The sequence below is a fragment of the Hippopotamus amphibius genome, chromosome 5 (genome assembly GCF_030028045.1).
Source record: "Hippopotamus amphibius kiboko isolate mHipAmp2 chromosome 5, mHipAmp2.hap2, whole genome shotgun sequence".
NCBI lineage: Eukaryota > Metazoa > Chordata > Mammalia > Artiodactyla > Hippopotamidae > Hippopotamus > Hippopotamus amphibius.
Genome location: NC_080190.1, coordinates 155,584,521 through 155,607,898, shown reverse-complemented (window position 1 = coordinate 155,607,898; position 23,378 = coordinate 155,584,521). Strand labels below are relative to the sequence as shown.

General features: G+C 35.5%; 1 protein-coding gene across 3 annotated transcripts in view; it reads right to left on the bottom strand.

Annotated features, from left to right (window-relative positions):
• Positions 1-23,378, bottom strand: part of COL14A1 (collagen type XIV alpha 1 chain) — a 220,584-nt gene that overhangs the window by 184,081 nt on the left and 13,125 nt on the right. For all 3 annotated transcript variants that reach the window (XM_057734080.1, XM_057734079.1, XM_057734081.1), the window contains exons 2-5: positions 20,209-20,334; positions 13,258-13,374; positions 9,329-9,472; positions 5,185-5,271 (exon numbers count right to left, since the gene is read on the bottom strand). In XM_057734080.1, the coding sequence (XP_057590063.1) occupies positions 5,185-5,271; positions 9,329-9,472; positions 13,258-13,374; positions 20,209-20,296 (436 nt within the window). In that variant the 5' untranslated portion in view covers positions 20,297-20,334. The remainder of the gene's footprint in view (positions 1-5,184; positions 5,272-9,328; positions 9,473-13,257; positions 13,375-20,208; positions 20,335-23,378) is intronic.

The window sequence follows — 23,378 nt, the reverse complement described above, 5'->3', positions numbered from 1 at the left end:
ACTTAAAGGGGGTGAGTAAAGCTAGGTGGAAGAAATACGGGAAACCACATTCCTTTTGAGTATTATCCTTTTGTGTACTTTTTTACTTTTGGAACCACAAAGTACATTTTACTTATGTATTCACAAATTAACCTGACTGTACTAAAAATGAATAACAAAACCACAGCGAATAGGGAAGAAAAGACCTAATCCAAGATAATTTTGAACAAAGATATTTTATTATATACCCCACACTAAAGGCAAATATCGAACTCTAGTTAATAGATTTTTTGCTGTGTGTATAGATTAGCAATTCTGAAACTATTTTTATGGTTGAGCATATAAGTAGATGCATTTAAGCTACTGGGAGCCATGTTACCCAACTCTCTTGAAAGGGGAGTTGTAAATATGGAAAAAGAAATGCTAGAATGAACCCTGTATGGATAGAGGATAGATACAAGATACAGTAAGAGAGATGATAGAAAGATAGGTACATAGGCAGATAGGTAGATAGTAGTTAGCTAGCTATAGATATAGATGTAGATAGATATATAGATATAGATGATATAGATATAGATATAGACAGATAGATAGATACATAACGAAGTGTGTGTGAGTATTCCCAGATAAGAGAGCTTAGAAGCAATTACAACCCAGAAGCATAAACATATCTAGTACCCACATTTTGGTATTTAAATACCATTCTCCATGGGAAAAACAAAAGAAAAAAACCCGACTCCTTGAAGAAGTGGCTGATTTCAGGACATGGCAGAAAAACCACAAGAGGAGCCTGGAATGCAAGGTTTGTGCCAGAAAATAAGGGAAAATTTAGAGAATTCTGGGGATATATTAAAAGGACATAGAAGACAGCTTGAAATAGCTCCCACTGGGCAGTTCTGGAAGAATTTAAGCATCAAAATACATGATAGTAATGGATTATAATCCGTCACATGAAATAAAAATTCATAAAAATTATATAAATAAATAAATAAGGGAGAAGGGAAAAATCTCCCTTACAGTAGTAGAATGCCACCTAATAACTGTGGAATGAACAATGAAGTTAGGAAAACTATCACTTCAGAAACATTATAGTAGTAACTGACTCAGGCAAGAATCATCAATGGATGTTAAAACAAGTGGGTAAAATGGAAATCAGAAAAACAGCATTTATATAGTGTCATATGAATCTGTAACATTGACAAGCTCCAGAATCCCCAAATAAGAAATTAACATAAAATGGTTCCAATCTGGTAGCAACCAAGGGGCACCTCTCTGGAGGCACACACTCCTGTATCATGCTGTGAAGAATTCCCACAAATGAGCTCACAAATCAGAGTGACATGTCAAACAAGAAAACAAGCACCGTGAATGAAAACCAGTAAAGAAAACAAAACAAAAATTTAACCCTAAAATACTACATTTAATATAATTATTGGGTTTAGAATATAAAATAAACATGATTGGGACTTCCTAGGTGGCACAGTGGTTAAGAATTCGCCTGCCAATGCAGGGGACACAGGTTCGAGCCCTGCTCTGGGAAGATTCCACATGCCACGGAGCAACTAAGCCCGTGCACCGCAACTATTGAGCCTGTGCTCTAGAGCCCGTGAGCCACAACTATTGAGCCTGTGTGCCGCAACCATTGAAGCCTATGCGCCTAGAGCCCGTGCTCCACAACAAGAGAAGCCACTACAATGAGGAGTCCGCGCACCACAATGAAGAGTAGCCCCCGCTCTCAGCAACTAGAGAATGCCCGTGTGCAGCAACAAAGACCCAACGCAGCCAATAGATAAATTAAATTAATAAATAAATATATAAAATAAATTTAAAAAAATGATTGACAGCAGAATAATTTTTTTAAAAAATACTAAAATGAAACAATATACCATATAAATTTCTAGCAAAATTTTTTTAAATAAAATATAATTTCTAGAAATAAAAGATTTACTCATTGAAAAGGACAGGCTAAAAAGCAGATTAGAAGGAGCTAAAAAGTAGTTAGTATACTAATAGAAAGATAAAGGAAATTACCCAAAATATCACTGATAAAATCAGAGAGGTAGACAATGTGAAAGTTAAGAGACATAGATCATCAGAAGAGACTATCTATGATAAATATAATTTAAATACAGAGAGAGAAAGAGAGAAGAGAGAAATAAATAATTGAGAAAAAGAATATTTGAAGAGCTAAGGGCTGAGACATTTCCAGAATCAGTGAAAGTTATAAATCCCGATTCTGGGAGCACAAAGAAATCTGTAACTACACTTATTGTAGTGAAACAACAGAACACCAAAGACAAAGAACGGAAAGCCTGAAAAGCATCTGGAGAGAAAAGAGAGATTACCTGAAAAGGAATAACATTTAGACTGTCAACAGACTTGTCTTAAACAGAGGCAAAAGAGAGTGAAATATCTTCTAAATGATTAGAGAAAACTCTCAACCTGGTACCCAGGTAGTCTTTCAAAATTGAATGTAGGGTGAAGAAAATTTTATGTGAATAAAGTTAAGTTTACCACCACAGATCTTCTTGAAAGGAAACTGAACACATACAGAAAATCTGAGATACAAGATGGAATAATGAGCATAAAAATTTATAAACATGGGAAGTTGTGAACAAACAATAACTGTGAAAATTATAATTATTATAAACATAAAACCTTCATAAGGCAAAAATGTTAAAATTAATGTATTTGTTACAAATTATTTAAAATATAGGGGGTAGATAACTGAAAAAGTACTATAAAATTTTATATTGGTTGGGAAAATGCTAAATATATTGATTAGTTTTAGAGTTTTGTTTTGTATGCATGCTAAAAATTTAATTATAATCATACAAAAAATACAAAAGGATGAAATACCTGCTACTTCAGCAGAGGGGAAAATGTATTTAAAAAAAAAAAACTTGATCAATTTCAAACAAATAAGGCATACAACGGTTGTATGTAGAACAACAGGAAGCATAAAATAAATGGCAAATCCAAAATGTAAGTGGACTATACACACCTATTAAAATATGGAGATTGTAAGAGATGATTTTTAAAATCCAACTCAATACTCTTTAAAACATTTACTCACCTTGAACCTGAAGACACAAATAGGGTGAAACTTAAAGGGTACAGAATCAATGTGTTATGTGACTATTAAACAAAAATTAAGCTGTTATCACCATATTAATATTAAACAAAATAGCGTTTAAGTCAAATATTGAATTACTAAGAATAAAGAAAATTTTTACAAAATAAAAAGAATTATTCACTAAGAAAATATAATAACCCTTATTTTACATGAACTTAGCCTGTAATTAAAGCAAAATTGTGAGAGTTACAAAAAGAAATGGACAAATCTCTCAGACACAGAGATTAAAATTCTTCTCAGGAGCACGTGGGATGGTTAAAAAAAAAAACAAACCATAGTTAAGCAATAAAAAAAGTCTGAACAAGTTTTTTAAAAATATTCCTGCCACAATGCAACTGTTAGACACCAATAACAAATACATATCTTTTTTAAAATCTTCATATGTTTAAAAATTAAATAATATATTTCTAAATAACTTGTGGATCAAAATAGAAAGCCTAGCAGAAATTAGAAATTATATAGCATGAGCTACATAAAAATAATACTACATATCAAAATCTACATAATACAGCTAAAGCAGTACTTGTAGCCTTAAAAATGCATATAATAGAAAAGGAGAAATATTGAAAATTAATGAGATAAGCACTCAAACCAGGAAGTTAGAAAAAGAAAAATATAATAAGGAAAGAATATTATATACAAAAACATAAAATAATAAGACATCATAGACAAGATGAACAAGGCTGAAGACGTGCATACATCATCACTGAATAATTCAATATCTAGGTGTATATGCTAGATAAATTCGATCACATGCACAGGAGGTGACACAATAAGAATACTTATAGCAATTTTGTAACAGCAAAATGTCGGGAACATCAAGAGTAGAAGAGTTAAATGTACTGTATTATATTTATCCGATGGAATTCTACACAACAAAGATAAATAAATTGCCTCTACATAAGTCAACATGGATAATTCAAAAAATCTAGTATTTGGTCAAAAAAGCACGTTGCAAAAATATACATCTACTTTGATTAAATGTATACAAAACTTAAGATATGAATGCATAATTAACATATGGTTTCAGGATTCATATATTTATGTAGTAAAATGATAAAGACATTGGAATGATAAACACTGAATTGAAATACTGGTAGCCTCTTAGAAGGGAGGAAAAGGAATACACGGGGATACACAGAAAGCTCCAACTGTACTGTTTGTATTTAACTTCTTAACTGGACAAAGTTGTTTATTACTTATTTTTATACTTTTTCTATGTCTGATATATTTAACAATAAATCATAATAATATAAATATAAATATAAAATCATAAATTATTAGAAGAAAAATAGGAAAATTTTGAAACTAAGAATTTCAGATGTTGGAAAGAATGTATGTTTTAAGAATAAATTACTGAAAAAATTGTGTCAGTTTGGTAGACTCTATCAAAAATGTAAAATTTGCATATCCTTTTAACCTTGCAATTTCATTTTCAGAAGTATTTTTTTCAGTGTGTCTGTAAATTTTTAAAAATTAAACAGTGAGTTAGATGAGGAAGGAAGGAAGGTAGATAGGTCACAAGACTATGAGGGACCTTGAAGGTCTTGTTAAGGATCTGCCTCCATCCTAAGAGCAGTGGGAAGCCACTGAAGGGGTTTTAAAGTGTGTGTGTGTGGCGGGGGCGGGGGGGGGTGCAGCAGTGGGGACTGGGGATGCGTGGGGCACAGAGTTGGATTTGTTTTGCAAAGATGGCTCTAACTTCTGGGCAGAGAATAAATTGAGATCTTGCTAAATAATACTGTACGCCAGGAAAGAAAGGGGAGCTTAGCTGACATGGAAAGAAATGAATAGATTCTGTAAGTATTTCAATAGAAAATCAATTCACTAGAACTTAGTGATGTGTTAAATATGGAAAAGTAAGAGAGAGGGAAGCGTTGACAGTTATTACATGTGAGGAAGGAAGGAGGGAGTGAGATGGGGCTGAGGGAGATTTTCATATTAGATCTGTACTCCTCTGATGGGACCAATGGCCAAGAGTGTGTGTATTGCCTGTGTTCTTAGACAACTCAAACCCCCCAAATAAGCAGGAAAAAAGCAAAAAACGAAAACAAAAACAAACACCTGACCTTCTGGTGCAGATGGTTTACTCTCCTTTCCTTTGTCCACAACCTTGACTCTGGGTTTTGGTTCCTTTCTTTTTTCTAAATCTTTAACTAGAAGAAAAGTAAAAATGCAGCAACATGTTAGGTTAAAGTCTATAAGAAAACAATTCATGAGTTTTTACTAAAACTCTTGCAACTATTGAGAGCTTTAAGTAGAAATTAGCTCCACGGTAGACTCTCATTCTAGAAGACTGGAGCTGCTATTTTTTTCCAATTTTGCCATGGGAAAGTGTGGAAATCACTTACACAATTACTTTGGTCGAGTATTCACTATGGGCAGATGTATCAAATAAATTTAATCCTTCATAACTGTTATAAAATCACAAGGTTAGCCCCATTTCAGACAAGAGGGAATGAAGGACCATCAGGCTAAGGAGCTAAAACATATAAAACCAGAAAGTGTTGGCACAGGATTCAAGCCATGTCTTTAGTTTTCTGGAAGGCCTGTGAGTTGGCCCCTGTTCTAGAAAGGTCTTAGCCATGAATGTACTCATCTGGAGTTGGTCTATCTGCAATAGGAGATGGAGAACCCCATAATAATTTCCTTTTAAACTTAAAAAAAAGTTTCCCTTCTAATAAATAGTGGTATTTCTTCGTTACTTTCATTATGAAATATTCAGGAACCCAGAATGACCTTTGGTCCTTTAATACATTCATTCTGATCCCCTCCAATAGCTTTACTTTTCACTCCACAGCAACTTCCCTGCTGTCGTTTGGCCCCTTTAGTTGTTTGAGTCATCACTAAATGACAGTGGTATCTGCACAAATAAAACACCCTGTGAAAAGGCAGAAGTGATCCCATGGCAAGATATTTCATTTAATTATTGCACTCACTTCATGGCAATCAGCAAACTCATTGGATGGTGGGTTCTGTAGGGTAAGCAATGATTTCCTCTGAACCATCATTCCTGCCTTCTCTAGGGTATTATCCCATGAATCCCGTCTTTATCATCTCTTCCTCCGCCTCTTGTATCTACCAGCTTCCTCCCCTTTGCTAAAAGGGTTTGAGACTTGCCATCTGCCAAGGTCAGGTTGCTCTAGTTCTATGATTCCTTTCTAGAAAACTTCCTTGGCTTTCTGGTACTTAGAGATTAAATTCCATGATTAAAAATAATAGTAAATAGAAGATGCCTTAATCTTACTATTTCCACTGATCTTCTCATTTTCTAAATCCATTTTTTAGACCTCATCTTCTGACTTCGTTATCAGGCTTGGCCACTTTGGAACACCTCCTCCTTTAAATTCTTTTCTTTCTCAGTTTTTACAAAAGCATCATCCGGGGTATTCTCATATTCCTCTGACCCCTCCTTTACGTTCTCATTCTTTAGATCATTTTTCTGCTTCCATTCCTGAAACACAGTCATAAACTACACTTGCCTTGCATCCCTGTATACCCCGCCTACAATTTTATCATCCCACCATTTTAATTCTCACCCTTCCATGGATAGTTTCCAAATTTACATCTGCAACCTCACCCACACATAGGCCATGGTCTCAAATTGCTTACATTCTGTAAAAGAAAATGTCTGCAATTTTAATGGGAGGAAAGTTGCACTAAAAGTAGAAATAGATCTGGGAAAGAATAAATTGCAGAGGTGGAGACTCTGGGAAACTCTACCAGGAAGGTGACATTTGGGCCAAACTTTAAAAAATGCGCAAGATTTTGCAGACAGAGATTAGCAAAATATAGTTCCAAAGAGAAAAATACTGGCCAAATATAAAGTTTGCCACAATAGGGCCAAAACCCATTCTACAGATGAACAAGAAAAAAAATAAGTCACTTTGAATTGGGCCACTAGGTCATATACAAGATGTAACACACATGTCACGCCAAGCTACTAGCCCCCTCATGCAGGAGGCAAAATCAATTAGAAAACAGACTGTCAAGAGCAGAGTGATATTAATCATAACAACAATAGCAACCATGAACCTACTATGTGCTAAAGTGAGTTAATGCACACAATAATAGGCACAAACCATCACCCCATTTGCAGATGAGGAAACTGAGGCTGGAAGTCGTTAAACTGCTTGACCAAATACACACAGCCGATTTGGAATCATAAGAGTTCAGACATGCCTTTCTGTCTTCAAAATCCAAAGACCATTCCCTATGTTTCCCTGTGTATCAGAAGATGGACTTATGAAGAATTCAAATCCCTACACTGACTGCAAACTTATAGCCACAGGATTTGTCTAGATTATCATTTTCCTAGATCCAAGCATGAAAGTTTTCCAGGGAGGGGAGACTCCATCTCACAGGGAGCAAAAACGTAACTGAAATGCAAAATGGAAAAGGAAGCCATCCGAATAAAGTTAGTTTAATTTCATTCTTAAAAACTGTTATTTGGGAAGAACTAATCCCTCTATACTGCCAATAAAAATAACATAGCTAAAAAACATACATGCTTACATATAATTTATCTAACCAGTTAAACTGTTTCACTAAGTTTATTTCAGCAGAGCTAAGAAAGTTGAAAACAAATGCATTTCCTTTTAAATGTTCTGAGTAAATAGCTATCAACAAAGCTTTTCAAGGCTACCTGTTTCTTATGCTGCTAGTCAGTGGAATATTTGCAATAATCAATTGCACAAATCCTTAAGACTAAAGTGAAATAAATCGTTTCTCCTTGTCCTTTTTACTGCTTCTCACAAACTTTAAGAAAAGTTATTTCCCTTACTCATTTCCCTTACTCATGTAGGAATGTCAGAGGCCAGAAACTGAAGCACAGTGCCAATAAAATGAGACAGAAAGCTGTTTTATATTGAAAATAACATGAAGCCTTTCCCAGAGCTTCCAGACACTGTGAATCTCAAAAGAATGTAACATTTAAAACATCTGTATGTCCTGCTGACAGGTGGATTTACCAAATGTCTTTGTTCAGAAGTTTCAAGAGGTAGCAGGTTAACAAAGTTTTTTTAATTTTTTTAATTTAAGAAAAATCACAAAATACATCTCATAAAACATTACTTAGAAGAGAAAGAAAAAAAAGGAAGGGAGGGATAGAAAAATCCAGATAGAACATTGCTGTACACAGATTTCTAGAACCCACAGCCTCCCTGATTTGTGGGTTAACTCTTTAAAAAGGTACTGTTATCTAAAATGATATGTAGGATTTACTTCAAAATAATATGGGGGTGGGGGGTTGGGGGTATAGATGAAATAAGACTGACCATGAACAGTTAATTGTTGAAGCAACTGATGGATATTCAGGGGTTCATTTTGTGATTCTACTGATTTTTTTTAACTCATGTTTAAAACTGTCCTTAATAATGAGTTGGGTTTTTTGAAGAGTCTATCTAAACAATGAAGTAACATAGAAAGTTATCCTTTCCTGTTTGCATCCACGATACACAAAACTCTGCCTTCCAATTAAACAGGTCACCTCCAGAAAGAGGGAGCTGCTGTAGTCTCTGGTCACTAGAATATAAGGTCCATGAAGGCAGGGATTTCTCATGTTCCCAGTGCCTAGAATAGGGCCTCACATTTAGTAGCCATGCAACAAACACTTGTTAAGTGAAAAAAACAAGTGAATGAAGGAATGAACATCTCTAGAAAGGCAAAAGAATCAGGGCCTATGTGGATAACTTTTAAATTCAACATAAGGAAAAGCTTTCTAATCAAACAGTGCAGACATGGACGGAGTGCCTCAGAGCTTTCTCTCCTGCTTAGAATGTCAAGTCTTTTGCCCAGCTTACTAGTGGAGAACTGGCTCAAATATGAAGTCACCCCCATCTGTTCTCTTCCTAGCCCATTACTGGGGCAGAGAGAGTACCTCCCTTCACAGACTCCTGAAAGTATTTATTTAGCAGCTATTATGTGCTGGGTAGATGAGATGTCTGGATAAGGCTCAGACAACAATGTCAGGGAGAGCATTTAAAAACTAAAACTTAAAGGATAAGTAGAAGCACAGTAAAAAATGGGTAAAGGAAGGGACAGAAGAATATTAGAGATAGAAGGAACTCACAGAAGATTATACTAAATGTCTTTTAAGATCTTTTCAAGTCTAAGCAATCTAGGATTTTAACCTGTTACAATATTTACCACAGATTCAAACTCAGCTTTGGGACAGAGTCCCAAGGCAGCACTTTATGATCTGTAAATACGTACTTCTGAATTGACCTTGGGCTGGTTTGCTTTCTTTGTCTTTATTGTATGCAATAAGTTGAACCGTGTAATTCTGGTCTGGCATAAGACCTTGAATAATCGCCTTAGTTGCAGTGTTCTGCAGATTCAATTGATTGGTTTTTCCACCTATAATAAAACAGAAAGATAAATCAGTTTTAAGAAGTAGGTTAACTGTGTACAGTAAGAAATTTTATTAACCAGAAATCAAAAATTTATAGGCAAGGACATTAAAAATATGTACAATGGTGAGTATTGCACAATACTTAATCTCAGTATAATTTTCATTTCCAGTTATACTCTTTGCATTAGACAACTTAAACAGTTGTTTAAATTAGATAAAAACACATTCACAAAAATCTTTCATCGTAACACACTACTGCCTTTATACACTAGGGAAAGCCATAGCATGAGATAAGAAGACTACTAGCCCTCAACATCAGATATACTCTTCAAGGAAAGAATGTCACTTAAAAGTGAAGGAAAAGATATGGGTAGAATGAATGTACTTATCTACACTGTAATTTTCCCTATGGCCTCTCTAAAGTGAGTCAAAGCATCCTTGAAGCATCAGCAATTTAATTATCTTAAATCTGAGCATCACTGGCTCGGGAGGTTGAAGGAATCGCTCCTTGACTGGCTACTTAAAAGTTAGCTTGGTTCTGAAAAGATTTCAAACCCCCATTGTCTCTCATCAAATTAGACTTACATTTAAGGCTTTACTGAAAATGCTAGTGATTCAATATTCAACTTGTATGCAAAATTCCAAATATACCTTTCTTCTCTGGTTTCTGGCCGTGATTAATATCTGAGAAAGGGAAAATTAATTTAAAACTTCTGCTCCTCTAGCAGTAACAGCAAAAAGGGTATGAAATTTGCTGAATTAACCAAGCATAACACAGATTACAATATACTGATAATTTAACCATATTCTAATAAAATTGATTATGTTAAGCCTGAAAAATGATGTTCCTATCATCTATGCTGCCAGCTACTGGAAAAATGCATTTATGTCCAAGATGCTAAGTTTGGTTTAAGAAACTTCTATCATTTAAAACTCATCTACTACAAAGTGCACCAAATTGAATCTTTCGTAATGTGTGTTTCACCAAAAAAACAAACAGAAAAAAAAAACCCAAAACAAAACAAAAGTTCCTTAGAAAAACTCTGCGTATTAGAATTTCTCACTGAGAGGCATAGGGTGTATTATTTTTAAGGTTTTGAGAATCCTGTAATAAAAAAGCTTTAAACTCTGTTTAAACGGCACTCTTCAAATTTATTTGAACATTAAACCATTTGATTGTATAATAGCTATTAGCATCCTGCTGAATATCATGAAAAACGCTTTGGGAAGGACTGGTATAAACAGTACTCAGAACACATCTCCTAGTGCTAAAACATCTACAAACATTCTGTGTCTAGATTTATTTATTATTCCTTTTATTTATTCTATTTTATGTTTGATCAAGTTGATACTGGAGTGTCAAGACTGTTTTATTGGCTTGGGCCACTGCAGTAAGGACACTGGGTTACCAGGGAAAATAAACCCAGTTTTCATGGTGAAATCACCTGCTTTCACCCTCAATTTTCATTTGTCATTGGAGGTGTTTAAGCAAGAGATGGAGGTCTACTTTTGAGGGGTGCTGTAGCAGAGGGGACTGAAGGATGAGGTTGAGGTTTGGTTCAAAGACCATCCAAGTCACTTCTAAGGTTCTGATCCCTCAGTAACACCAGCTTGGGGTACTTAATAGTTTGGTGTTATCAGCAATTCATCCATAAAAGTTAACACACTGATTACCTGGAGGGAAACTAATTACCTTTCAAGACACAGGGAATTCTCAGAGGTACCACAAATTAGTAATTTGTTTTGACTTTTAGCATCATAATAATGTTCAAGAATCTCTCAAATTTCCCATGATGGCTTACTTAAGAAACTAAACTATATTTTCAGAAATCAAAGGTATTTAAAAATCGGGCAGTGTTCCAAAGTGAAAACTCTGAGTGAGGCTTGAGAATAAAATATTACCGTCCACAAGCACGTCACTTCTGTGAGTCAAGATGGGGAAAGCTGGCATCTGGTATCTGACCAGAAGTCATTCTAAAGAGTCTGTGCAGAACATGTGTTAATAGAAGCAGGTTTCTTTTTGGGTTCAATCCCTGCTCCTGGAAGATCCCACATGCCGCGGAGCAACTAAGCCCGTGTGCCAAAAAAAAAAGAAGGTTCCTTTTTAGTGACAAAGCAAGAAGCCAGATGTTTCATCTGTTTGTTTTGTTTGAGATTTTAAATCCACGACTGAGTAAGATGTCCCCATTTAGAAATAATAGAGCATCTGTCTGCCTCATTAAATGCGTTGGGAAGAGGTCTCCAACAGAAAGGAGTCCAGATCTCTATAACCATCTTTATCACTAATAAAAAGAACAAATATTATATTTATATAAATATATATTATACAAATAGGCTAGTATTAAGTATTTTGCGTAGTATGCAAAAATGAATTTTTTGAGAAGAAATGAGACCTGGGAGATATACTACAGAGTGTCCTTTGTTTTTGGTTTTTGGTTTTAATTTATTGGCTGCATTGGGTCTTCATTGCTGCAAGAGGGCTTTCTCTAGTTGCAGTGCGTGGGCTTCTCATTGCAATGGCTTCTCTTGTTGTGGAGCACGGGCTCTAGGCATGCAGCCTTTAGTAGCTGTGGCACATGAGCTCAGTAGTTGTGGCTCACAGGTACAGAGCATCTTTATAACAATCATGGGTAATTACTGAGCACTTACGATTTGCCAATCACTGGTCTAAGTGCTTTACGTTTATTAATTCATTTAGTCCTCAGAACCAGTGCTTCCCAAATCAATATGCATAGGAATTTCTAAAAATTCAAATACTGATCCAGTAGGCAGGGTGTGGGGCCCAATATTCTACATTTGTTCTCAGGTGATGCTGATGCTGCTGGGTCCCAGAGCTTATTTTGGGTTCCAAGCCTCACAACACCTCCATGAGGTGGGTACCAATATTGTTTGCACATTTTACAGAAGAGGAAACTGAGGCACTGAGCGATTAAATAACTTGCCTGAATGAATGACATTACTTGTAAGTCGTAGAACCAGGTTTTGAACTCAAGAATCCAGTTGTTGCCCCCATCTTTGTCTCCATGACACCCACGTAGCAGTAGCAATTCCTTTACGTGCTCTGTATTGTTTCTTTCTGCTTGTTTGTTTTGTTTTGTTTTGTTTTGTTTTTTGGCCAAGCCATGTGGCTTGCGGGATTTTAATTCCCCAACCAGGGATCGAACCTAGGGCTCCGGCAGTGAGAGCGCCAAGTCCTAACCACTGGACTGCCAGGGAATTCCCAACATGCTCTGTATTGTTTTAGTTGATTATATTTATAAAACAAAAATATGAAATGAGAAAGAAAAAATTCAATCAATATTCAATTTTTAAAAATTTTACGTAGCTATTTTACTTTCATGATCAATAAGTTTAATGTTTGCTTTCCCTGCTTTAATGTATCATTTATTTTCACAATGTCTACTTAGAGTTTATAATTTAATGTATCATTGCTGAATAATATTCTATCAAGTTAATTAATCGTAATTTACTCAGCTGGTCACAACTGTTGGAGGTAATTTTTTTAAATGTCAATAGACCAAAAGAATTGATCCATGTTGAAACAGAGGTAGTGAGGATTTTTGATAATCTGAAGATTTTGCCTGAGGAAAATTACAGATTACAATAGTTACTCTTTAGATTTAGGGGAACATTATTTTCTTCTGTAGAGGGTAAGGTTTCAAGCTCCAAAGATTAAATAAAACAAAAATCTTTCAAACGAGTTTAAAGCAGCTCTTAGCACAATACATTTTTACTTACCCGTGTGCAAAAAGTTGCTAATACTCCAAAAAATACATTTGATTGTTTTTACCTGCAGCTGGAGTCACAAGAAGTTTGTATCCACCAAATTTCCCTCTTGGAGCCTTCCATGAAATCTGGATACTATCATGAGATAATATATTATATCTTAACCTTGTAGGTGGAGCCACTGAAAAGGAAAAATAAAAATTGGTTAAATGTTGAAACTTTTAAGCTTCCATTGTTAAATTGAAAAGCCAAAGTCATGTAATCAAAATACTCAAGACTTCATGTTCTTTCTGTAACCCCCTTAATGAAATGATCAGTTTGCAAAACAACACAAACCCAAGAGCGTTTGTTTCTTACTCAAGAGATGCGCATTTTGCAAGTGGTACCAATTTTGTGACAAAGAATTACGATTTAGGGTTAGAATTTAATACCCTTGTCTAGCTCAATAATTGAAGCCAAGCTTGTAAAATGTTTTTATTATGTTACAAGGATGCATTTTTCTACTTGGAACATGTGAGCTTTTGTAACCTACTCAACTGGGATCTGTCTTATGCCTTTAGGTTTTTCACTTTATTAATGCAGTATTTTTCATGATATGATTATTTAAGGCTATTACAGACATATTGTAGTAACAAGATCATTTTTTTTTAGCTCTTTATTGGAATATAATTGCTTTGCACTCTTGTACCAGCTTTTCAGGTACACCAAAGTGAATCAGCTGTATTTATACATATATCCCCATATCCCCTCTCTCCCGCGACTCCCTCCCACCCTCCCTGAAGATCTTCATTTTAAAACATCTGAGAAAGAGATTGTAAAGGACCAAAATAAAAAAATATAATAATAAAAGATAATTGCTTTATAAACTTGGATTCATTCTTCAAGTGTAGCTGATTTATACCTTTCAGAAAGACACACAGCACGTGGTCATGAATCATCCCAGCATATTTAATCTTCTCCAATAGTTCACAAAATATGTAGGTCTATATTACTTTTTGTGTAAATCATTCAAACATCAAAACACATTTTTGGAACTCTACATCAATGTTGCAGAATTTCAAAAGAAATACTTTTGTAAGAAGATTTTTTTCTATATGATATATAAGTTAGTTTGTCACAAAAGAAAATTTAATGCTTAACAGAAAAGTTAGCACTTATTACCCACTTTTATGCCTGCCTTTCTCTCCCACTTTAGGACACAGAGTCTGGGGAAGGAAACAAACATTCTTTTTAACAGGTATGTAGCATAACATGTGGTTTGGGCATTAGTTTGATTCTCAGTTCTGTCACTTATTAGATGAATAAGCTTGAGCAAGTGGTTGTTTTTTCCAAAGCCTTATTTTTAGAAAAGGTGACAGCAGTACATTCCGCACAGGATAAATGACAATGTTAAAGAGAATAATGGATATAATGTATTATAATAGGTGGCCAATATATGTTTGTTCCCCTCCCCCCTTACTTCATCTAATGAATGATCTCAAAAGTCTATTTAATACTCACAAAAATACATCGCTATCCCAATTCTATATATTAAGGGAAGCAAGTAGAAGCTAAGAGATTCGTCCAAGTTCACATGCTGGTGCACAACCAGCTCTGACCCTCAAAAAAATGCTCTGTTTCTTTGGGAGAAGATTTATATTAAGTCACCCTTCACTGAGCTAGAAGAATGAGTAATTTACTCCTCTGCAAACTCTCCACTCATCTGCAATCAGCAAGCACTGAAGGACACAATCTTAAGAGTAGTATTCTCTTTCTACTTGCCCTTTACTACCTCTTAGTAGAGAATTCTAGTCATGCAAAATAAAAACACTAGCTTCCCATTCTCAATCTGACATGGGTTACAGAGTCTACATTTCTCTGGCTTATGGGAAAATATGAATTTATCATAAGAACCACTATTTTGAACTAGAAGAGAAAGTTGGCTAAACCTAACATTTGGATGAACAGAGAAACTATCACTATTTGGCTTTGCCTGGAACTTGGGGAGAAAAAAAAAATCTATTTATAGATTTTAAAAATCTAAAAAGACACATCTAGTTTCTGAGCTAAATCTTGCCAGCAGGCTGGTAGACATCATTGGCTGAGCTTACAGCAAAGTTTTGCATGAATGCGAGGGGAACAGGAAGCAGGTGTGCCTGGGAAGCATCAAGTGCAAAAGTACAACAAGCAGGATGGAGGCTGCAGTCTGGGCAGTGCTAAGAGGGCCAGCTGATTCTGTGTGCACCCCAGGTGTCCTGACGTCTCAAGGAGGGCAAAGAAGTTAACAGCATTCCTAGTTAAAGATTAGAAATCTTTGTAGCATCTTCTACCCAGGCTATTGTTCTTTAAATGTGGTCTGAGTTTATAGCCCACAGCATCTTTTTAGTCAATAGCCAACCTTCTGAACCTCTAGGAGAAGTACTGAGGATAACACTGACCATGCCCAGACACCACAGGTCATGCCCAGACAACACAGGTGGTGGTCCAGCACCCAGAGTGGCATTAGCTTCCACGGAACTACTCAAGGAAAGAAAAGTGAAGCAAAGGCAACAACCAAAGCCATCAGCATTCGACTTTTTTTAAAAAACAATTTACAAATGGTTTATATGACCACAGTCCCATTACAACTACTAGCAAAAAAGCAATACCACCAGGACTTCCCTGGTGGTGCAGTGGTTAAGAACCCGCCTGCCAATGCAGGGGACATGGATTTGAGCTCTGGTCCAGGAAGATTCCACATGCCACGGGGCAACTAAGCCCATGCTCCACAACTACTAAGCCTGCGCTCTAGAGTCCATGAGCCACAGCTACTGAGGTCCGCATGCCTAGAGCCCGTGCTCCTCAACAAGAGACACCAAGGCAATGAGGAGCCTGCGCACCACAATGGAGAGTAGTCCCTGCTCTCTGCAACTACAGAAAGCCCGTGTGCAGCAACAAAGACCCAACACAGCCATAAATAAATAAATATATTTATATTTTAAAAAAGCGATACCACTATTTTCTTTTATCAATGGACCCCATCTATTGCCTAGGTACACATAAATATTCTCACAGTCATTAAAAGAAAATCTTGGTTAGACAAAAGTCTACATTTCCTTTAGGTTTTTGCCTTTAGGGGGAAAATACTGAAAAGAAGATATGTTAGTTAACAAAGAAAGAGGCATGAGGTCACAGCTTTGAACTTCAAAGTTAGCTCCTTTTTCCCTGTATGGAAGGCACTGGGACTTGTGCCAAAGCAAGGGAAGCAGGATTGACAGAAACTCTGCAAGTGCAGTGGAGACATCATTGTTCTTATCTCATGGTACAAAAATGTGTGTATATTTAATACCAGAACCATGATTTTTCTTTTTGCAAGCACAAAGGAGGTGCTTCAATACATATACTTAACTCCAGCAATAAATATAAATGCTTGCATGAACTTGACTCAAAAGTTAATTTGTGTCAGTTAAAATCTTATCCTTTTAAAAAGACAAAAACCAAGTAAAAAGCTTGATTTCTGGCACATACCAAGAACCCAGAGAGAGCCAACAAATTCATCTTTTGTATAGAGAAGTCAGGCTTCCTATGTGTGATACGGCCAATTACAACATTTGTGAATACATAAACATCATACCAAAGGGGGATTACAAAGGAAGACCAAGGAGGGTCCATTTGTTATCTTCCTGGACTGCAGGGTTAGGTTTGTTACTGAAAGTACAAGGGTATTTTTATTTTGCTGTGCTGCATATTTTGAGAGGGAAGATTTTGTTAAACTCAAAGAATTTCACTGCAATCATCCTCTTAGAGATCAAATCTTGTAGGCAGAAAAAGAATGTTTGTCATTCTATCAAAGCCTCACTGTTATCAGCTACTTAAAATATTTTATTTCATAATACAAATATGTATTAAAGGACTGATTTTCTGCCCTTTCTTCCTCCTTTCTTCTTTCCCTTCCTTTCACTTCAACTCAACTCAACTGAAATCTTGCTATTTTGACAAATGACAACCTACGCAAAGGTTTATTTCTAATGGAATACTCTCATTAATATCTCAAAACACTACTTTTTTACAAAGGAACTCTGACGTGAAGATCTTCTGTTCTTCCCTACTCACGATCACCTCCCTTCTTCCCTAACAGCATCTTGGTTTTCTTCCAAGGAACAACAAACACTCCCTCCTCCACTGCACAGAGCCTCGGCTGCTCTATCCATCAGCCGTCCTCCCTGGGCCAAGGGGTGAGAAAATGACTCAAACCAGTCAGACCCACTCTCCCAAGAATTTGAAACTTGTGTCTAGCAATGGAAGGATGGGAAATATCTCCAACATTTCATTCCAAAGACATGCCCTAAAAAATATGGTCACTAGTTCCTAGAAACTATATCCAGAGTGTTCCCAGATTCCTATACTTTTCAAAGCTTATTTAACTTTTATTATATGAGCTACTTCATTATCTATGAGTAAATCCAGTAAATCCGTTCTTTGCTTAAATTGGCCAGAAAAAGTTTCTTTTATATGCAACCAAAAATCTCTGACTGATAGAAATGGAGCCATGTGGGCACCAAGAGTGTTTCCCTTTCAAAACACAGTTTAGGGTGCTAGATCAGTAGAATAAATATAATCAGTATTATATTTATTAAGCAAAAGATATTTAAACAGCAGAGAGGTATTTGGTTTATTTTTCCAAATGATCTTTAAAAATCCCAAACAAACAACAAAAAACCTTAGCTGTTTATCTCAGTCATTTTTCAATTAAATGCATTTGTAGAACATTTGCTCTATAAGTAGATGAAATTAAAATTTGAGGGAAATTCATTGTGGGATATTCTAGAGGGTTCTTTTTATCTTGCTTAGAATCTAAAATGTCATAATCTCATGAATGAATAAAGAAGATATGACACACATATAGAGTATAATATTAGCCATAAACAAAGGAAATAATACCATTCGTAGCGACATGGATGGGCCTAGAGATTGTCATACTGAGTGAAGGAAGTCAGAGAAAGTCAAACATCATATGACATTGCTTATATGTGGAATCTAAAAAAAAAATGGTACAAAAGAACTTATTTACAAAACAGAAATAGAGTCACAGATGTAGAAACAAACTTACAGTTATCAAGGGGGAAGGAAGAGGGAGGGATAAACTGGGAGATTGGTATTGACATATATACACCACTATATATAACACAGATAACTAATAAGGACCTACTGCATAGCACAGGGAACTCTACTCAATACTCTGTAATAACCTATATAGGAAAATAATCTTAAAAAGAGTGGATATATGTATATGTATAACTGATTCACTTTGCTGTACAGCAGAAACTAACACAACATTGTAAATCAAATACTCCAATAAAAATTCAGTAAAAATAAATAAATAAATAAATAAAATGTCATAATCTCATGATCCGTTACAAAGATGGTAAAAACAGCAGGCAGGAAAATATTCTCCAGCTTTCAAATATATTTGACTACTATTTGGCTAGAACTAAGTACAGATTTACTGTGAAATTCTCAGAAAGTATTGGTGCCACCATTCTGTCACGCTATACACATTTTTTCCCTACAGCCAAAACAGCATTACTTTCTCTATGTTCCAACTCATTTAATAACTTGTCTTGAAAAGAAAATGCTGGAATAATCCAGGCATAAACAGTTATTTGGGCCAATATGGGTTCACATTCTCTGGAGAGGGAAAGTTTAAGAATTACATGGAGAGACTAAGAGGTAAAGTGCACTGGGCTGATTAGCAATTTAGGAGGAGAATTAATTTCCTATATGCTTTTTAATACTGACTGTATTAGTTTTCTATTGCTGCTGTAACAAGCTGTCATAAAGCCAGTGCTTAAAACAAGAGAGAAGAATTTCTCTTCCCAACTGATCCCTATGTGTTGCAGGAAGTAGTTGGAAATATGGTCATTAACTCTGAGTGTTTTAAAATGATTTGACCATGCAAAGAGTCAAGTTCCATTCCTTTCCAAACAAATGGGCCTCACTTTGAAGAAGCAGGGTGTGGTGGCTTTTGCGTCTGACTTTCCTGCAACCTTAAATCACAAACATTAGACATTAACATTCCTTAAACACTTTATCACATTTAGACTTCCTTGCTCAGCTGATGAATGACTATTTCAGCACCATTTTTTCAGGATAACCGTGTTCATCTAATAATGTCACTTTGCACACATATATATTGTGCATTTATTTCAGAGGTTAGCACACTTTTGCTGCAAAAGGCCAGATAAAAAAATATTCTAGGCTTTGCGGGCTATATATTAGCTATCGTAACTACTCATCTTTGCCACTGCAGTGTGAAAGAAGCCACAGACAATATGTAAACAAGTCAGCATTGGCTATGTTCCAATAAAACTTTATTTAGAAAAGCAGGCAATGGGCCAGATTTGGCCCCTGAGTGGTAGTTGCCAACCCCTGACATACTTTATAAGAATTAGCAGAAATCCAAAATAAAAGTGCAGATCCCAGGAATACAAATAGCAGATTTCAAAAACTAAGTTCAATTAAAACAAAGCTTGAACTCATTAGAAATGCTTAAAAAGGCATACCAGAAGCCTCTCTCAGGCCCTTAGTAACCATCAGACTGTGTACTCAGTTTTTTAAACAAGGAGCAAACATGAGAACCAGGTATGAAGTGGCAGAAACATTTTGTAGATACTCTTTTTAAGAGACACGGCATGATCGAGATACATATACACACAGCTTATGGGTCCTTATTAACAGAACTGATTTTGCAAATTTGACTTTACCGATTAAATTTGCATGACATTTTCCAAAGCACATTAAAATAAGCTGTTTAACCAACTGCCACAAAATTAACATGCTCAGTCACTGGTGAGGTTGTAACCCTCATCAAAGTTGTGGCACAATTCTACAATGTAAACAGTTGGTAAAATTGAGTAAAAGCCAACAATATGACCTGCCTAAAAACACAGCTGAACCAGTGAAGTGCTATTAAGGTAAATAAAATTAAAAATGATAATCAGAACCAAGATGGCTAGACTCCCAGACCCTAATGATTTATTCTAAAGTTTTCCATTACCTTGACCCTGGACAATGGTGCAAAAATAAGCAATTGCCAAAAAAGCTGGAAACAGCCAGAACTGCATCTTGCACTGAAAAATCTTCATTTTATTTCCTGCTTTTCACATGGGATGTAACAGCAGTCCTAGAAACAGAGAGCACAGGGATATTTGAGAGGGCTGAAAATAAAGTATATGCAGTCATCTAGGACAGGCAACCAAGCCAACATGTACTAGTGTTGTCAGGAAGTAATTCATTGTATATTTCACTCAAACATAAACTGATAAAAGAAAGGTTTTTGAGAAGATGCTGTAAATGAAGATAATTATTAGAAATATTTTGGCGAGAAGTTCAGCAGGTACTTGTGACTCTTTCGTAAGGCATAAATTGCACATTGAATTTCCCAGGTGGATAAATTCCAAACATTTACCTGAAATGAGCATTATAATCAGACAATTATAACTTCCTTGCCTGTCATTAGTATAGATAGATAGGACCTTTCTTCTAGTGACCAAGAAGCATTTGAAAAATCACTTTGTGCTACTACTAAATCACTACTCAGCTTTCACTTCACTGGGCTGAATAACCCTTAATCCTTTCATCTTTCCTTATAATTTTTTTTCTCCCTATATGTGAATCTAAAACTCTTTCAAGATCATCCTTTTCACTGGAATATCAATAAAAGAAAAGCTCCAAGAGAAAGTGAAAGAAATGAAAAAGGGGTAAATTAAGGAAGGAAAAGAAGGAAGAGGGGAAGGTGAAAAGGAAGGAGGGAAAGAATGAGGGGGAAAAAGGGTGAATGTTTGGTGTTAATTTAAAAGGCCATTCTGCAAGTGGTTGACTACAATTCTATCACAAGCCATTACAGAAAAGAAATCCTGAGTCCTTTCCTCAGAAATTAAGACATCTCAAAAGTTTTTTTCTAATCAGGGCATTTTTTTGAAGTAGGTATGATTATAATATTATGTTGATTTACAGATGAGGAAAATGAGGCACAGAGAGTTTCCCCAAGTCACATAGGTAGTGAGTTCAGGATCCAGGATTTCAGCCCACACAGACAATCAGATATGGTAGAAGCATTTTAGGAAAATATTTCTGTGGTATTACACTTCATATCACTTTCTTTTCATTTTCAAATCTCTTTCCTTACTCTGATTACAAAAATAATGAGCTTAATCATAGAAAATTAGAAATTACATGAAAGCACAGCAAGACATGGATGGACCTAGAGACTGTCATACAGAGCGAAGTAAGTCAGAAAGGAAAACAAATATATATTAACGCATATATGCAGAATCTAGAAAAATGGTACAGATCAACCGGTTTGCAAGGCAGAAATAGAGACCCCAATGTAGAGAACAACATATGGACACGGGAGGAAAGTGGGGGGGGGATGAATTGGGAGATTGGGATTGCCATATATACATTACTAATAAGAAAAAAATATCAAATTGTACACTTTAAATATATGCAGTTTATTGTATGTCAAAAAATAAATAAAATAAATACTCTCAAAAAAAACAAGAAAGCACAGCAAAGAGTATATGTGAATATTTCCTGATGACATAAATATCTTGCTACAATAATGCATGGCAGTATCACAACCTATTATCTAGCTTTATTTAGAAATTTAGATTGTTTCTAAATTTCCCTAATACATGTAACACTGCAATGACCATCCTTATTCACATCTCTTTGAATACATGACTACTGATTTCCTTTGGCTAAATTCCCAATTGTGTGGATGTTGGGTAAAACAAGATGTGTCTTTTAAAGGTTTTTGAAACATAGGTACATAATGCCTTACACTGATTTCCACTTCCATCAGCATCTTGTATGAGTACCAAATCACACCACTTCCATCATCACAGGGGTTCATTTCTGTCAACACATCCTGATTTGATAAGTAAAATGTGATTATCACAATATCATCTTAATTTGCTTTTTTCATAATCAGTAAAATGTAACATTTTGTGTTTGTTAGCTCTTCATACTTTTATACTTTTATAAAATACCTGTTTATATATTTCACCAATTTTCTCACTGATTTGTAAGAACTCTTCATATATTATTAATTTTAACATATACATTGCAGTATTTTTCAAGTGTGTTTTTTGCCTTTCAATTTCGTTTATTGGGTCAAGAATTTTTTTTTTTGTAATTAAGCCATCTGATTTGATCTTATTGTTTTCTGATTCAGTGTCATGGGTCAAATAGCTTTTTCCGTCTCAAAGTGTATTTCTGTCTATCTTAATTTTTTAGTTCCAGTTGTGAATGGAAACTTGGATTATTTTTTAATATAGAAAAGATAGTGGGACTTCCCTGGTGGCACAGTGGTTAAGAATCTGCCTGCCAGTGCAGGGAACACAGGTTCGATCCCTGCTCTGGGAAGATCCCACAAGCCACGGAGCAACTAAGCCCATGCGCCACAACTATTGAGCCTGCACTCTAGAGCCCATGAGCCACAACTATTGAAGCCCATGCACCTAGAGCCCGTGCTCTGCAACAAGAGAAGCCACCACAATGGGGAACCCACGCACCACAATGAAGAGTAGCCCCCACTCGCTACAACTAGAGAAAGCCTGTGGGCAGCAACAAAGACCCAACACAGCCAATAAGTTAATTAATTAATTAATTTTTTAAAAAAAGAAAAGATAGTGATTTTTAACTATTTATTTTACAGTAGGCCACCATTCTGAACTCTTACTCACTCTATATTTTTTCAATTTAATCTCCTGCATTTTCCAGGTTGACAGTCACATCATTTGCAACCACCGTGTGTGTGTGTGTGTGTGTGTGTGTGTGTGTGTGTGTGTGTGTGTAATTATATAGGCCAGGAGTTTTAAAACCATTATTTTACAAGGAATACCTCAAGTATTTCATCATTAAGTATATTGCTAGTAGTTAGATTGAGATATAGGGTCTCTTTCTGTTAAAAATAAAGAAAATTCTTGACTTTTTACTGGGTGTTTTTTTTTCAATCAGGAATGGATGCTGAATCTTGCCTTTATGATTTTTCATCTATGGAGATGTTCATGTTTTTCATCTATAACTCATAGTGCAATGCATTACTTTGGTAATGTCTAACATTAATCTATCCTTGCAACACATAAATAAATCCTAATGTTCGTGGAAATTATTGTGGGGTTTTTTTTTAGCTTTAATGTAATTATAATGATTTTGGTTTTC